Raw genomic sequence first — 18721 nt, 5'->3', positions numbered from 1 at the left:
CTAAATAAATTAGATAACGCTTATAGGCTGGAATACAAAACAACGACCCGTGAAAAATTATAAAAAAATTTGAAAAAAAAATCGTCATCAAACAAGGACATTTTCTATTATATTAGTGCGTGTAAATGAAAATATGGTGAAAGGTTTTGCTAAAAATAAAATCGGGCGCTTATAAAATGTTAATTAGATTCAATTTTATCGGGTGCTATAATATGTAAACAGGTAGTTTCAAAATATCAAGAGTGTTATTAAAAATGTAACAAATACAAAGCATAAGATTTTTGGGGGGGGAGAGGGTACAATAACCATAGGAAAACAGTCAAGGATAAATACTAATAAGTCAATTTTCCAAACCTCTTCTATTGAAAACTTGGAAACGGCAGAATATAGTTGCTTTTTAAGCAAACGTAAATATTATTTTTTTCACTTACTTCCGGCTTGGAACAAAGAAACTCTGTATAATTTTAATTTTTATTTATTTATTCAACAAGGCAAATATTGCAAAGAATACTTCAAAAAGAAGTAAACTGTATATGCCAATACGACAAATTATGTAATACAACTTAATAAGTTGTGTTTCTCATCTCCTAAACCTGTAAAATGAAAGTGTATTGTAAATGTACGCATAGAGGTTTTGGAGGTACCAATTGTATATAAATCAAATATAATTAGTTCAGTATGTCAAAGTGCAAATGCATTAAGTAGTTGTAATTAATAACATTTGATGATGTTGAGGCCATAATTCCAAAACCTCTGAGAACCTCTCGAACTAAATTTTTAAAAGTTTACTTTATTCTATTAAATTGGGGGAGAAATGTTGTATAACTTCCTCATATAAATTGTTCATGTTTTATTTGTTAGGGTTACTAAAGATTAATTTTGTCTTTTCATGTCGCATGATTGTATGACATCTGATAACAAATAAAAAAATTTATTAAGAAATGCTTTTAAATAAATAATGATCTTTTTTTTACGTTAATTACACTCAAATAAAGTGATTTCAAATATATGGGGTATAAAACTTAAACTGGTATCAAGTGTGCCAAAGCAACACATCATATAATATTATCATTAAAAATACATATGTTTACTCAAAAATTTTTTAGTCAATTTTTGCTTTTGGTATTACTATACTGTAGAATCTACGTATATCATATACTATTCTCTTTAAAAAAGAAAGAACATTTAGGAATTTAAATAAATTGATACATTTAGTGTAAATTAAAAATAAACGTTGATTTAACTATCGGTTGTTGCTTGGGCAACAAGACAAATACACAACTAACTTCTTCAAATTCTCCACTTATCTTTAAGTAAGAGATTTATAATCTATGAGAATATAAAGGTATGCGATCACATTCAAAATTCACCTTTTAAAAGAGTTCATTCAAAGTTCAGTCACTGTTGATTGATAAACCTTATTATACACTTCATATATACACATCAAAATGGTCTAAGGAACACTTAGAAAAATAGAGGACTTCATGCCAGAAGACCCCTAAGGGTTCCTTGGTTAACTTTAGGAAATCGAGGTGCAACATTAACGTGGTGCCAAGAACATGCTAATTGGAATCAAGAAAGATAGGCCACAGTTCTTTTTACGGATGAGTCTCGATTTTCATTTTATCCTGATTCTGGTAGAATTCGTGTCTGGAGAGAGGAAGGAAATGAAAGTCGTTTGCGTCATGCCCGAGAAGTAGTAAGGCAACGTGGTGGATCACTAATGTCATTAGACTTGACGGAAAAACAAACCTCATTTTTGTGGAAAATACAATGACTGGAATAAGTTATAGGGATAATATACTACTGCCTGTAATTGTTTCATATTTACGCGAAATGGGCCCAAATTCGTTGTTGCAACAAGATAATGCCCCACCACATTGAGCACGGCTTGTACGAATCGCTATTGAGGAAAATTAAATCAATCTTCTACCCTGGCCCTCTACCTCACCGGACCTTAATCCAATTGAGCATGTTTGGGATTGGTTAAAAAGGCAACTTCTTCAACGATTTGACTTTTTTGAAAGCGCTCTGGAGCTTCGTTTTGCTGTGACACATGTTTGGGAGGAGTTGCCCCAAGAATTAATTAATAATTTAATTTTAAGTATGCCTAGGCGATGCCAAAGTGTTATTAATAATAGAGGTGGACCATCTGGCTACTAGTTTAATTTGTATTTGGTAAATTCTTATTTTTATATTTTTTTTTAATAAACGGTAATAAATGGGATTTTGTTCTTTATTTTTATTTGGGCCCTAAATTATGAGTAAATTATAATCTACAAAAAAAAGTTAACAATTATATTGTTATTTTATTCGAATAATGTAAAAAAATTGCAATAATTAACTTTTTTCCAATCTTCTCAAAAATATTAACATATTTGTATGTGTTCCCTAGACCATTTTGATGTGTGTATATTATAACCTTAACTTAATACCTATTGTTTTTTACTGACATTTTACTATTTACTGATTTAAAACTGTTTCACATCTATTTTTAACATTTTGTATTAAGCCACTATCCGAAACTGAGAGTTCTTGGTTACGATCTATAAATATTAAATTTTTTGTTTTATTTGGAGAAATACATAGATAGCATTTTCTTGCAAATACTTTTTGATTAACATTACTATTTTAAGCTATATCTAAGATATAAAAATTGCCTTCCACATAACCTTTTAATCTAATTTAATTTTTTTTCCAATTTGTTGTTATATTTTAACCTCAAGGCATTCAGTCTAGATTCGATATTAGTATTATTAAAAGTTTTAAAGCCGTTTTATTAGGCTGAACTATTTTTATTTTTTTTATTACGAGCGAGAACCTGATGATCTAAACTACATAATTCTGAATTCATACCTACTTTCACTTATGTAGTATCCCTTTTAAGGCATTAGGCTTGATTTAGATCTATATAACATATAATAACTTCTTTCATATTTTACTGCCCTTTAAATGTTTAAGTTCTTGAAGCTTACTACTAAGTTCTTATTTGGCACCAGTTTGATGCTTCATAATTTTTTCACACTGTTGTTCTTTTGAGTGCTGTATATTGTTGAATAAAGTTATAGTAATATCAAATTTAAACTATGTTTGCTCAGAAAAGAAGCAATAGATTATAATAATCCTTTAATGTGTTCCTTTATCCACCAGTTACAGTACTTCCGGTAAAATGTACCTGTGCCAAATGTCAATGTGTTTTTATTTAGATTATAGTAATTAATTAATTCCTAACCTAGGCTATTATAATTAATTCTTATTAAGACAGAATTTGCATATAAACAAATCAGTTGGAAATTTCGCTTTACCTTGTCGTGACGTTAATCAGATTTTTATTGTTATGGGTTTACGTGACATAATGAACAAACCACCATAAGCATGTTGATATTCTTCATGTAAAGCTTTCTACCTACGTAAGTACATAATACGAAATTTCTTCTACAATTTTGTTATCGACCTTGCCATATATATTTATACAAAAACAACTTCTTGTATTATGTAAATAAATATTACCTAGGGCAATACATTTTACTTTATGTAACTCTTAATTGGTCCATTTTTGTTCATGGTCAGCTTGACAAAAATTTTATGTGTCATTTGTTTATTTTTAGTTTACTCAGACAGGAAGCTTAAATAAGGAAGTCTCTTGGTAGAAAATATTTAAGGTACCTTTTCGAAAACACTCCTGGCCCTCCGTAAGATCCTTCCCTTATCAAAACTCATCACACCAACCGACCATAAGCACAATCACTCACCGACTGAGATCAATAACTTAATTATTAACCACTGAACAAAATGATATGCAAAAAGTTACGTAAATCGTCCAATGAGACAGGTACAAGAACTACTGGGAAAAAAAAGCACGAGAATTCAATTTTTAAATCGAAATCACCACGCGAGATTAAGTTGTTAAATCTACTGTTTATATTCCTGCAGGTCCGTAATTAGAATTTTAAACATCGGAACGCGTGGGTTCAAAATTAGACGTGAATGATCATCACTCTTTTTTTTGCGGGATCGTTAGCGGCTTTATGAGTCATTTGCCGAAAAAAATCTATCGAGATTTTTTTGTTAGAACGTTGACGGTTTTGTATGGTAAACTGCATCCGTCGACGTAAGAACTTGGAGAAAAATATTGTAACTAATAAAAAAAAATAACTATTGGTATTGGTTTTTATATGTTAATAAAAAATGAAATAATTATATCAATAATAATTAACACGTAAGAAGATAATGAAAAATCAAAGGTTGGGGTACCGGTGGAGGAAAAAATTCAGGAAAACATTAAAAAATACCAAAATTACTTCAAAATGAAGAGTAGGTGTTGCAGGTATAGGACTTCAAATAAAAGTAATTTTATTTCAAAAGAAATGCCAAAATTATTCCAGCAATTTGAAACAATTTCTTCCAGGCAGTAGACATTGTGGCTTATTTGATATAGCAATTATACGTCCCTTCATGACAGTTAAGGTAATTTTTTATTTGTTTCAGATATTTGATGCAAATTTCAATTTTATTCCAGGCATTCAAAGTTAGTCCTTGTTGTTAATATTGTGACTTACTTATTACAGGCATTTGAGGTAATTCCTTGCAGGCAGTTGATGTTCTAGCAACTCAAAGTTTCTTTTGGTATTTAAATTTCTCATTTATTCTACACATTTAAAAGAAATTATATTTACCAAGCAATCGAAAAAGTTTCCGAGGCGAATTTTGAGAAAACTGCTTTGAGAATCTAAATAAAAATGCATATCAAATTATTCGGGAAACATTCCTGTATAGACATTATTAAAGATTCAAAATTATTTATCAAGTACTTGTGAATTATTAAAGTCTAACATAACTTGAAGTCTAACATAACCAGTGTAGCACTTTCATTAAGTTAAGATTTTGAAGAACTGTTTTATGTATCGGAGTAAAATTTTCAGTAAATTATTGCGAGAACAACTGTCTTTGAAATCTTATTGAGAACTCAAAATGATTTAATAAACATTTCTCGAGTTATTGAAGTTCAATTGTAACTTGCTTAGTAAAACACTTTCATTCTTGAGGTGATCACTGTCTTCTAAATAAAATGTTGAAAAAACTTGGCTCTCTTATCTGGATTACTCCTCAATACATTTTTCATCCTTTACATAGCTTAGAAATAATTTTCAATTTTATTTAAGAAATTTTCCATATCCTCTGCAGTTGCCTCTAGCAACTGCTGATGCCCTATATGCCGCTGTATCGAAAATAATATTCCATATAAAGGCAATATGATTGGTTTTGCGGCAGATAGGGCAAGTGTTATGATGGGTTCGCGCCATTATCTATCTATATTATTTAAAGTTGACATCCCAAACCTATTTATAATGAGGTGTATTTGTCACTCATTTGCATTGTGTGCAAATTATGCATGTGAGAAACTGCCCTCCTTTGTATTGTATTGAGCGGTATTGAAAATACCGCTAGAGATATATGTATATTCATTTTTAAAAAATAGCTTTAAAAAACAGGCTGATTTAACGATTTTCCAGAAATATTTGAAAATTAAACGCCATAAAATCTTACACCCCAGCCAAACCAGATGGCTATCTCTTCTTGCTGTCGTAAAAAGACTTATAGAGCAATATAATGCGCTGGTGTTATATTTTACTAATGCACATTTACTTGACAAAATACAAAATGCTGAACAAATTTTAAATAACTTACGAAACCCTTCTTTTTTAATGTATTTAGAATGTTTAGATTTTAGCTTACCACTTTTCAATAGCTTAAATTTAGAGATGCAATCGGAAAATATTAAAATACCTTTTCTATACCAAAGAGTTTGTACCATTTTAAAGACAATATTAGGTTGTTATTTAAAAAGTGAATATATTAATTCAACAGATATCGAAAACATAGATTGTAAAAATCCCCGTAATTTTATGAAAATTGAAGATTTATACCTTGGGGGGATAGTCACTGCTAAAATCCAAAATAATTTACATAAAATGAAGGCTGGTGAGTTATTGAATTTTAGGAAATACTGTTTGGCTTTTCTTATTGAAGGATGTGAGCAAATTTTAAAAAGATTTAGTTTGAAAGATCAGCCTCAAAAAATAATAAAACAATTAAATTTGCTTGATCCTAAATCAGTGGTTGATAAAAAATATAACTCTATTGCTCCATTGGGAATGCTGTTTCCTAATTTAGTCAAACAAGACACAATAAATGACTTAGATCGAGAGTGGCGTGAGCTACAAAATGGAGAATTGCATACACTTGAGAATGAAAGTTTGGTAGATTTTTGGATAGCAGTTAGCAAATTTAAAGGCGGAGATAATAATCCCATATTTCCCAATTTATGGAATTTTGTGTTCAGTCTACTTTGTTTGCCGCATTCTAGCGCTATAGTAGAACGGATTTTTGCGGAAATTAATTTAAATAAATCAAAAATACGTAATCACCTATCAACAAAAACATTAACGGGCATAATGCATTCTAAAAATTTAATAAAAAATACTTCTTGTTTTAAATTTGTAATTCCGAAAGAAATGGTCGCAATGCTAAATGACCAATTTTATAACGATTAAAGAAATAAAAAATTAAACAATTTTGTATAATTGAATATTAATTAATTAATTTTTTTTCAAGTATATATTTTTTTTGCTGAGAAGACATTTTATTTTTAATTGAAAAACACATTTAAGTATTAGCTTAAGTATTGGTTTATTAGTTTTTAAGCTGTATTATATGTATTAGCAGTTTTTATTCTTACATCTGTATTTTAAAATAAGTATATACCTAATTAAAGGATTAGTAAAAAACAATTATTTTAATTTGTCAATATATAGCCAATTTCATATCTAGGGAAAATCTAGGGAATTTTTTCAGATTCTTCTAGGGAAATAAAAATATTGGACCTGGCAACATAGGTTTATACATCCGCATATACGCGGAAACTGCGCGTGTCCATGGAACTGCCATTTTGCACGCGCCAATTTTAAATTTAATTTAGTATTATGCAAGCTGTGTTTATCATTTTTAAGAAAGCTGCAAGCCCAATTAAAAAATAACCCAAGAATATTCCCGGTATAATTCTTAGTCTAGCGTTAATATTTTAAGTCCCAAACATAAGTAGTATTGATTTCTTGGAAATGTTTCATTCATATATGATGAAAAAGATTTCTAATACTAAGCTTTACCCATAACTTTTTAATTCATGTCACTATCTTTAATAACAAAAAAGTTATTCAAATTTTAAAAAATGACTGAAAACGTAAAAATAGTAAAATAAAATATTTTTTTTGGAAACTACTGATGCAATGGAACCAATTGCATTGGATTTGATATTGAATGACTCCCCATATGTTCAGTTTGCGGATTAGTCATGATATCGGTGAATTACAGGAAATGCGGAAAAAGCTTAAAATTGCTTGTCAAAAAATAAGGCTAACTATGAACCTAAGTAAAACAAAAATCATGATTGCCCACTTAAACTGTTAAATGTCATTACAAGCCTTTTTAATTCAAAAACCATTAATCTTAGACGAAAAATACTCATTACCATATTTGTTGGAAATGTTCCACTCTATACAATTAATCTTCCTATAAAAAATGTCATAAAAACCTTAGAAAACGAGATATTTTAAAAAATACAATAAATTTAAAAAAATTATTTTAACTCAAAAAATCTCAAAAATTGTTAATGCTGATCAGAAGGAGCCTCTACCATACTTGTTGCCAAAATTCCACTTACTTAAGTTAACTTACAATTAAAAAAAAAACAATCAAATCTATTTTTTTCTAAAACTCCTCGACCGAAAATTATTTATTAATTAAAAGTCATAACATACTTTATTGAAATTAAAATATTTAAATAGTAGCTATTAAATGCGTAATAATTTTTTGTTGAACTATTTTTATTGAATGAAATTATAAAACAAAAATATAAATTAATCTTACCTTATTATAAACACTCATAAAAAATATATCGAAACTTTTTGACCTGATTCGTTTTCTTATACATGTTTGTTCGTCTCCTCCTAAATCTATGACGATCTCCTCGGGGGGCATATCGATCATCATCGTTTTTTGCGTAATTTCGTTTAACAAATTAATACTTAGAACCTGCTTCTTCATTCCCATTACAGAGAATGTAATGTACCCACCCACGAGCCTGATAAATAAATAACAGGCAATAATAATTTATTCATGTAATTATTTATTGGAAATACTACTGGGATTGTATAATTTGTTGGTTTTTCACTGCATATTAAATATGTAGGATTTCTTACTTTTTAGGAATGATGAATCAAATATAAGTATATGGGAAAATCCTTTTTTAGTTCAAAAACGACTTAATTTCAATGACTTTTTATCTAGGTTGCCATTACTATAAATAAAATCTATATTATATATTAAAACGGTAATTTTTTTAATTGTGGACGTTTGGAGAAATAAATTCGATTATACAGGGTGATTCAAAATTGAGTGCAAAGATTTCAAGGGCGTATTTACCAGCCAAAAATAAGAACTTTTTTCATATAAACGTATGTCCTAACTTGCTTCGTTTTTAAGATACATATTGTAAAATTTTTTTGTTATGATAATCTGCTTTTGTATGTATCTGTCAACCACCATTGTATATACCTGACTCACTTTATTTTTTTCTAATACTAATTTGCACTAACACTGTTAAGAAATGTTTAATTCATCCCTTTTAAATTAAAAAATAAAAACAAATCATCTCACCTTATGATAAACACTTTTAAAATAAACATCGCTACTGTCTGATCTTATTAAAATTCTACATGGATCGATAGCATGATGATCCTCATCAGGCAAAGGTTTATTATCATAAGTAACTTTCACTTCTTTTAAATTTGCCATTTTTAATAATTTGACATGAATTGCACGGTTATAAAAAACGAAGTTTTGTTATTCGCGAACCGTTCGTTTCTGCCGATACGACCGTCCGTTAATAAACAAACGCAATCTGCTCATTATATCGGTTGGGAATTCATGCAGATTTTACACCGGTTTTGTGGATGTGTTTAACATTTCGAATCTCTTCGGGGAAATCCCAGAATATTAATTGCAGGACGGTACTAAGGGTAGAAATATTGAGATTTTCAAAGAAAGATTGTTATTGTAATTGGATGCAATAAATAAATAAAATTGTGTCTATTTCCAACTTACTTAAAATTAATAACAATAATCAAACGCTAATTTCCACCACATGAAAATATTTATAAGGGTACTACCTACCCACTTGTTGTAAGTTGCAAGTCTATATTGGTTTTAACAGTCCACTTTTTGTGTTTTAATTACTTTTAGGTTTTTAATTCCATGTAAGGAGTTAGTCCTACTAATTAACTGAATTAAGTTCACAATTAATTCAAATCCATACACGATTTCACAATTTATTAATTAATATGAATACGAGTTTCAGTGGCCATACATATAAATATAAAAAATTTTACACAAAAAAGTATCTAATTAAATAATTTTGAATCGTGTTATTTGAATTGAAAATCCAATCGCCAAGTTCCTATTTATATTTTATTATTTTTTAATTCCTTTAATTTATTGTATAATCATATTATATATTTTAGGTGCTAACGACGTGATATTTTTTGTTGTTATATGTTCTGGCTTTATGTGGATGGGTTGGATATTTTAGATATTCCTTTGCCTTACAAATTCTGAAATTAATTTTCTTATATAATTGTCCAACGAACATGTGTATAAAATTTCATACATTTTATCTAGGTTTACAACCCGTAGAAGATTATTATTGTTAAAGACAAAATACTTTGTTAGTTATCCGTAAAAGTTAAAAAAAATTTTGAAATGACCCTAAGATAGGTGTTTAGTTAAATTAATTCAAGAATATGTATAGAAGTTGAATGGGTAACTAAAAATACATCGGTCATTCTCCACTAAATTTATTTAAAAAATTTAATCTTAATCCGACATGTTTCGAACATATAACATATCCATCATTAGGGATAACAAATTAAGGGGTTCCGTCGATACATCTTATAGATCTAGTGCCTTAGACAAGGTTAAAAGGTTAAAACGACTAAAAATTAATAAAATTAGTAAAAAAATAAATAAATGCATATTTTAGGCGTTTTAACTTTTTAACATTATCTGAGGCACTATTCAGATTTGTAAGTTATATTGACGGAATCCCTTAATTTGTTATTCCGGATGATGGACATGTTATATGTTCGAAACATGTCGTATTAATAATTTTTAAATAAATTAAGTGGAGGATGACCGAAGTATCTTTAGTTACCCATTGACCTATTAACTCCACTGCAAGAATGGACTACTTCTTCAAATGTATAGAAGGTTTTGAAATTTTATTTCCACTGGTTTTTGAGTTGTAATAAAATTGTAAAATATCTGAAATTAAAAATTAACTTCCAAAGTGTTTTTTCTTAAAACTGTGTACATTTTGCTAAAGGAAGTACAGATTTTTAAGAAGTGTTATATTACAAGGTGTATATATTGTCAAAATATATACACCTTGTATATATTTTGACATTTAATTTGATGATTTATTTATCAAATTTTGACAGAAATTATTTAAAAAAAAAACAATTTGATTTACCTCTTTGCACACGTTTTGAGTATGAAGATTGCCATCGCTATCAGTTCTGCCAAAAAACATTATTACAAAAAAAAAATTATTTATAGAAACTAATTGTTAAATAACTGTTTCCCTCTGATACCACCGATTCACGACTGTTTTCTACCAACTTCATGTGGAATTATTTATTTTAAATTGTGCAATTTTAGCTTCAATTAATATATAATAGTAATTGAGCGGGAATACCCTGTTGTAGCAGTGCACGCGATAAAAAAATATACACTAATAAGTCAGCCTTGAATTTACCATAAACCTTAAAAGGTCATTTATTTTTAAATTCCAAAAAAAAATGATTTCAACTTTTATAATTTTCTTAATCATAACAGCGTGGAAAATTCATTTAATTTTTTTGTATCGTTTTCTCTAAGTGAGGAAGAGCATAATTTAATTGGACACGGCAACCTTTTTTTATGAATACATTATTAACAAAAAAAAAAATTCAAATCATATAAACTTTAAATCAAGTTCAGTTTAATCGAAAATTATGTGAGTTATAACCGAAAAAAACAGTGAATCAATTGGTCTAAAAGTTTTTAAGAAATACATTCTTCACAAGTGTCTATGCCAAAATTAAATATTTTATAAATAACTCAAGTCGAAATATGATTTACATGAAAATTACATATAAAATAATATAAAAAAGTCTCTTAAAACTCAAATAGAAAAGATCGCAATATTTTTCTTATCGTAACTTCATTGGAAACGAATAATTTTTTTATAAATGCATCGTGATTTCTAACTGAATCTTGTATATGAGTTAAATTAAAAAAAGTAAATTAGTCTAGTGGTAGCAGTTTTAAGAAAAACATTTTTTTACAAGAGTGCCTGAGCAAGAATTTACAAAAAACTTATATCAAGTCCAACTTAAAAGATTACAGAAAAACTTGTAGAGGAAAAATATTTAGCAGCATTTATATATTTTTTTTATTTTAATTAAAAGTACCAAAAATCAATGAAATTTGAAAAACCCTTAAAAATTAATCCATTTCAAAAAGTTTTACAAAATTCCAAATTTATTTAAAAAAAAAGTTTCTTTTTATATTTTTTTAATAAAAAGAAAGTTTTTTTTATTTCCATCAAAAGTTCCAAATTTCCTTGGAATATGGAAACCAGTAATAAATTCCAAAAAACGTTAACTAAAAACTTAAAATATTCCAAAAAAAAATGTATTCATTAAACTATTTATTAAATTATTCATTAAATTCTTGGTATACGGAAAATATTAGTAAATTTCAAATGACACAAATTTCCTAATATTAAAAAAAAAGTTTTATCGTATAAAAGAAAAATGTTCCATGAATGAATTCCAAATTGCATTTTGTTTTAATTGATATTAACACGTTGAATGCCACGTGCTCACCGGTGATCATCATTAAAATCAGGCAGGGGACCTCGTGGTCACGGGTGGACATTTCTTGTGTCGCTTGTCAGGACCAACATTCGTTATTTAGTTTTATCGATATTTTGGACTTGGTATGACCTTAGAGTAATTATTTTTGATAAATATTTTCTTATTATGGTATCTTTACTTATTTTTTTTTCATGATCCATCGGTGGTCACTTGGTCCTAGAATGTAATTTTACATCTTAGAACCAAGTGTTTATCGGTGGGCATACTGCTTTTTTTACCGTTTTTTTATTTTAATTTTATGTTTTGTTTAGGTTTTTGTTTTACTTAACTATTTGTTACAGAATCAATTAAAAATGACTGTAAGACGCTTAACAGATGCTGAACTTGCCGCTGTATTAGAAAATTTGACTGATGAGGAAATAATAACAGGATTTTCGGATGATTCAATCAATGATTGAAATTTTGAGCCGGAGGAGAGCAGCTCTGATTCAGAATCTGATACTGAAGATGGAGGAAATAATTCGGATGAAGATCCGGATGATGTTGTTCCTTTAGCCAATCTTATAAATGGCCGGAAATGAAAGCCTGTAAATGGAGACCGTTTAACATTCGATACATTTCCGAACAATACAGGAGTAAATTCCGCCATAGCTGTTGAGTTAGCTGGAAAAGATCCTGTGGATTTTTTCAACTATTTCATAAATGATGATATAATAAATCTGTTTGTTACGGAAACCAACAGATTTGCTTCACAAAAAATTATCGGCATTACAAACTCCGGTAATCAGACGGGTAAAGAAAGAATTGCAAAGTGGGTTGATACCGATCCTTTGGAAATGCGTAAATTTTTAGGAATTATTATTTGGATGGGCTTACTTCAAGTATCACAACTAAGGGATTATTGGTCTAAGGGTCTCCTGTATCAAAATAATTTTCCTAAAATAATGAACCGAAATAGATTCGAAAACATATTAAGCATGTTTCATACTTGTGATAACGAAAGTCCAAGAGATATGGATAATCCCCTTTATAAGATAAGTGACGCCCTAAAGATGATCCAGTACAAGTTTCAAGAAGCATATGTTCCAAAAGATATTGTTTGTATCGATGAAAGCAATGTGCCATTTCGAGGAAGGATACATTTTAGGTAATACATACCGAATAAAAGACACAGATACGGCATTAAAGTTTTTAAGCTTTGTGTAACAGGAGGATATACTTGGGCATTTAGTCTATTTAATTTATCATTTAGACATTAAGTCTATACAGGCAAGGAGAAGACCGATGATATAGCAGTCTCAGAAAACGTTGTAACTGAATTGATGGATGGCCTCTTAAATTCAGGAAGAACACTCTTTACATACTCTTTTGGTATACATAAGTGTCTCGTTAGCCGATAAAATGATAGAGCAGAAAACCCATCTCGTTGGAACGTTAAAAACCAATCGAAAAGGCAATCCTCCAGAAGTTACTAAAGCAACATTAAAAAAAGGAGAAGTAATTGCAAGACAGAATGAAAGAAAAACAGTAGTACTAAAATGGAAAGATAAACGGGATGTGTTGATGCTTAGTACCAAACATGACGATTCAGTTATAACTTCTTTAAAAAAAGGGAAAATGTATACCAAACCAGCTGTTATGTTAGACTACAACAAAGGGAAAACATTTATGAATCTCTCAGATCAGATAGCAGCCTATGCCCCCTACTGTCGCCGTACTGTAAAATGGTATAAACGAGTACTTTTTCATCTAATAACTGCTACGACAGTTGTAAATGCCTTACATGTATTTAACAAGGTAAATAACAAAAAAATGAATATAACCCGATTTAGAGAATCTATTGCTTCGGCCCTGGTAGAATCTACTGATAATTTGGATATGCCATTAGCTGCTCGCCTATCAATTTCTAGGGAGCCTCAAAGACAAGTTCACACATCAAAGGAAGTGGAGGGTCAAAAGAGGGTGACTAGAAAGAGATGTAAAGTCTGTTATACGCATATGTCAAGACAGCATAATTCAGCCTATACCCGAAAAAATGCTAAAAAGGTGAACACTATTTGTCAGCAATGTCAACAACCAATGTGTATACCATGTTTTAATGACCATAAGTAAATTATTTTTGTGAAATTGCCTAAGAATAATGTTAATTTGGTTTAGACTGTTTTTTCAGTTACTTATTTTTTGTTCAAAATATATATTTTTTTAATTTTTTTACAAATATTATGACTTGTTTTGAGAATTGATAACTGTCATTATAAACTTTCAGTGGGAAAATAATGTTTTATTTCCTAAGAATTACCCAGTATTTTTTTATACATTGTCAGACCAAACTACCAAGTCCAAGTAAAAAAAGATTAAATTCTGGGACCAAAGTTTATATTTTAAATGCTAAATATAAGCAAAACCTTCCCACCGATGAGCAAGCGGTCTCCAAATATAATTCATAGTGTGCCCACGGGTGGTTATATTGTCATAGCGACTAAAATCACTAATGACCACCGGTGATCACTTTGTCCCACTATAAAAAATTAAAATGTCCACTGGTGGGCACGTGGCGTTCAACGTGTTAAAAGTATTAAAATTTTGTTGAAATATGAAATATGATGAAAAAAAAACTTAAAATTTATTATTTCAAGTGTTCAAACGAGTAAGTAAGCAAAAGCAAAACAAGTGAACAAGTAACAAAATTCCATTTCTTAACTTTTCTTCTAACTTCCAAGTCTTCAGAGTGGCCTATAAATCAATAATTTCTAACTTATTGATTTATAGACAATAAGACATAGACAGTTCCTGAAAGAAGTCATATCCTTCTTACCAGACTATATTATAAAAAAAACTTTATTGCCAGGAATAAACAAGAAATAAAGGATTGAAATTGTCATTTGCAAAATTTAAGAGTCAATTAAAATCACACAGTTATAGTCAATTATTATTGTTTTAACAAACAATTGAATTCATAAGTCTCGTTTTTTATAGGCAATTGAGGTCTTCTTATAAGTTCAATTTTAGACGTTATTGTCGAACTATGAATAAATAAAATAATTTTCTTGAGTGACTAGTGAAAACATTTAGGTATTTCTTTTAAATTACATTAAAAAATATATTTACTCGAAAACAAGAGAGAATTCAATAAAATCAATTAATCTAAACTTATTATGTATTATGACCTACATAGGTATATTGGATTCAAATATTATTAAATTAAAAAACTATTAAATAGTAAATTAAAAAAGTAGGTAAGTAAAGTAGGCCTTTGATAATATTGTGCAATTTATATAAATGCTGCAAAGGATTAATTAATTTCTTGTTTTAGACTTACCACCACTTTAACGCCATTTAAACATTCGTAAAATATAATGAGTGGTTGAATTTCGATCTTAACGGGGGGTAGTGCCATTAAAACACTAAACGAACACTCGAATAAGATATTAAAAGTCTTTAGTCACTAGGAGCCATTTCACGAGAGTAATGCACTTTGTTCACTAATAATTGATTTGTAAGTTCTCCCTCTTGATTGTTGCATCACAAACAACTGAATAATATTATTTTTAGATTTCGCGGGAGCAGAAGCAGATGTCTTCTTCGACTACTCGATACACTCTCACCGCTTGTGTGATAAAAGTTGAACGTTGACTAACAAAAAGTAAACCCAGTTATCTCGAGCAATCTCACCGCCAAATTAAGCTCAAGAAACAATAATTTGCTTGTTAAATATATGGTTTCTTACAATTTTTTTCTCACTCAATTTTTCACTCACCTTGAGGTGATTATTCGGTTGGGAAATGCCGCAGGTTTTTTTATTTGTTTATAGATAATCAGGTGTAGAAAATTGGCGCCCACCAGCTAAACTACTTTTTTAGACTTCCACATAATTATGTTTCGTATGTATATGCGTGTGTGTGTGTGTGTTTGGTATATTTAATGAATGAACCGATAATTTATAATCAATGGAGCACGAGATTCATTATTGCAATTTTAAAGTGTCTGGATAGTGGATTTTGTTTATTTAGGGCGAGTTAATGATTTGATAAGTAAGGTCAATCCTAACGATCAATCCTAGGTCAATCCAGATCGAACTATTTAATTTCGTTTTGTTGTTTTTCAATTTTTCATCAATGTTAACGTTATGGAGTTAAGGAGAAGTAGTGAATTTAACTATAATTTTTTTCGTAGAATGTCAAAAATTGACGTATGAGGGATCATTATAATCAGAATATCATTTGTTATTGAAAGGATTCTATTTTCTTATTCTATCGTCAATCTCTTTGTGGTCACATGAATGTAACTACTATATTCCACTTTTATATCGTTTAAAGTTTTAGGTGTTGTTTTAGAATCACAAGCAACACATCATATATTATTATCCTTAAATATTGAATATGTATTTTCTGTAAAAACACTGTTTTTCATCAACACAGCCCTTAACGTGTATGAAACAATTACACCAAAAAAGATATTCAAATAAAAAAAAACTCAAAAATACAAATTTGCTCAGAACTAAACGAGCATTTAAAAAATAAAATTTATTTTAGAAAAATGCAATGCAATTTTTTGAAAATAATATAATTATTCAAAAAAAAAATTACTTAAAATCTTATAAACTGTTTGAGAAATGCACGTATCTAGTAGCATTATCCAAAGAATATTTGTACAAATTGTCAAAATTGTACCCAGTCAAGTCTTTGAATTATGGACATATTGTAGATTTTTTTAGAGAAAATATAATTTTTCCAAGATTTTAAGAACGTATAAATATATATCCAGTTAAACTATTTAAAGAATATTTGTACAAATCATCTCAAAGGTTTGCCAAGTTTTTGAATTATAAACGTTTAGTACAATTTTCTGAAAATAATATAATTTACCCCAAAAAAAAGTTTTTCCTTAAAATTTTTTAAACATTTTGAAAAACTATGAAATAAGTACAGTCAAATTGTCCAAAGAATATTTGTACAAATTTTCAAAATTGTACCTGGCTAAGTTTTCGAGTATTTTAACTGTCTAAATAATATATTCACGCACTTGGCTTTAAGCAATTACAGTATTCAAATACTGTTTATTATTCAAGAACGGGTCATTCAATACATCTGTGGGGTAAACTTCTGGATTTCTTGTTACCGTCTCTTTTTCCCTAAATAAAATATTAACTTGCCCATATCTGTATATTCTAGAAACTGCATATTGTATATTGTATAATCTATAGGTATAGAGAAAACATTACGTGGTATCCAAGAAATACTCGGTATCAGATCATCAAAAGATTGTGTACATTTATGCACATTTTATATTTTGAACAACAATTCGTATTTTAATTATTTCTCTTTTAGTTTTTACTTCTATACGCTACTGCAGTTTTTAGGTTTTTATATTTAATTTTTGAGCTTTGTTAAAGACACGTTTATGCTAGATAACATTAAAGCGATATTTGACTTTGACTTAAAATTAATTTATTGTCATGCCCGATGCAATTAGAAATCACAAAAAACATAATTAAATAAATATAACTACTTTTGAGAAGCACCCGGTATGTAACTCGTAAATAATAAAATTTACTATACTTTTTAATCTGTAATAAACCTACAAATTATATGATATAGAAATTCCACTATTTCTACAAACGGTAATTTCATTTTCCGAGAAATAGGTATGTATTTAAATAAACACTTCTTATGCAAATTTATTTAATTTTGTGTAAGCATAAAACTGTATTTTATGCATATAAACACATATATGGGTTTTATTACTATATACCTACATAATAGAAAAGTCAATAAACTCAAACTCATCCCAATATGGCAACGTGTAAAGAAAACATAAAAAAATAATTACAAGATTTTACAATCGCATTTTTTTTTCACTCGTAAAGGTAATCGCAGTTATGAATAATAAATTCACGCACACGAATATCAATTGTTTTCTTTCTAATTTCGTGGTCATTAATTATGTGAGTGTTCTACTTGCCATGCCTACTACATTCAGAAATACTGAAAAATAATATTTACATAACAATTCTGTTTCCGAAAGTATTATATTTATGTATACTGACAAACTGTTTAGAATGAATATTTTACGAGTTCCAAGATTTCAAATACACACATATTCCTTACTGAAAGCGGACTTATCAGTTAAATTAATAATCTTGACATGACTTGCAAATTATATTGGCACGCTTTTTTTCTTAAAATTTACTTCCTACGTTACGCTTTTTATATAATAGAGGTTGTGTGAACTCGAATTCATTCTATATTCGCATATTAAAAGGAAAACAATTGAATCTGTTTTGTATATATATATATATAATAGACTATGGAAAACAATGTGGGTAAATGAGAAGTTACTGTGGAAAAATTTTGTGTGGATGATTGATGGTATAACTTAAAAATTTCCTATGTGTGATAAAATAACAATAATTTAATGTGTAAAGAAATTATTAATTAATCCAGTTCATATTCTTCATTGATCTTTTACAATAAATTATAAAAACCGAAGAATCGTGAATCTAACCTGATCAAACACCGTCTTGTAATAAGTCAGTCTAATATTCTCGTTATTCCTTCCAGCACCCATTTTTGCACAGAAAAAAAATACAACTATAACTTTTTATAAATATCACAGATTTAAGACACTCAGTGTTAGAAAACTACTGCCAATAACCTCGTATTATAATAAAAAAATAATTCGAAATTGTTCACATCCCGACATTTAACGTGTGCTGTAACCGTTACGATGCGATGGTACCACGAAAA

The 18721-nt window shown here is 28.8% G+C and overlaps 2 protein-coding genes across 7 annotated transcripts in view; one reads left to right on the top strand and one right to left on the bottom strand.

The window, feature by feature from the left end:
- The window catches only part of LOC126746960 (rhomboid-related protein 1-like), a 27497-nt gene extending 8776 nt beyond the window's left edge, over positions 1–18721 (bottom strand). Inside the window, exon 1 of one of the 6 annotated variants that reach the window (XM_050455406.1) lies at positions 18480–18721. In XM_050455406.1, the coding sequence (XP_050311363.1) occupies positions 18480–18542 (63 nt within the window). In that variant the 5' untranslated portion in view covers positions 18543–18721. Of the gene's footprint in view, positions 1–3666; positions 3838–7926; positions 8118–8715; positions 8883–10585; positions 10717–15294; positions 15626–18479 lie in introns of those variants that run through there. The other 5 variants (XM_050455401.1, XM_050455416.1, XM_050455394.1 and 2 more) reach the window with 5 other exon arrangements.
- Positions 3296–18721, top strand: part of LOC126746986 (rhomboid-related protein 2-like) — a 34194-nt gene continuing 18768 nt past the window's right edge. Inside the window, exon 1 of the mRNA XM_050455459.1 lies at positions 3296–3410. The gene's annotated coding sequence lies outside the window, so the exon portion shown is untranslated. The remainder of the gene's footprint in view (positions 3411–18721) is intronic.

The sequence above is a fragment of the Anthonomus grandis genome, chromosome 2 (genome assembly GCF_022605725.1).
Source record: "Anthonomus grandis grandis chromosome 2, icAntGran1.3, whole genome shotgun sequence".
NCBI lineage: Eukaryota > Metazoa > Arthropoda > Insecta > Coleoptera > Curculionidae > Anthonomus > Anthonomus grandis.
The sequence above is the reverse complement of the archived record's forward strand: the minus strand, read 5'-3'. Positions and strand labels throughout refer to the sequence as shown.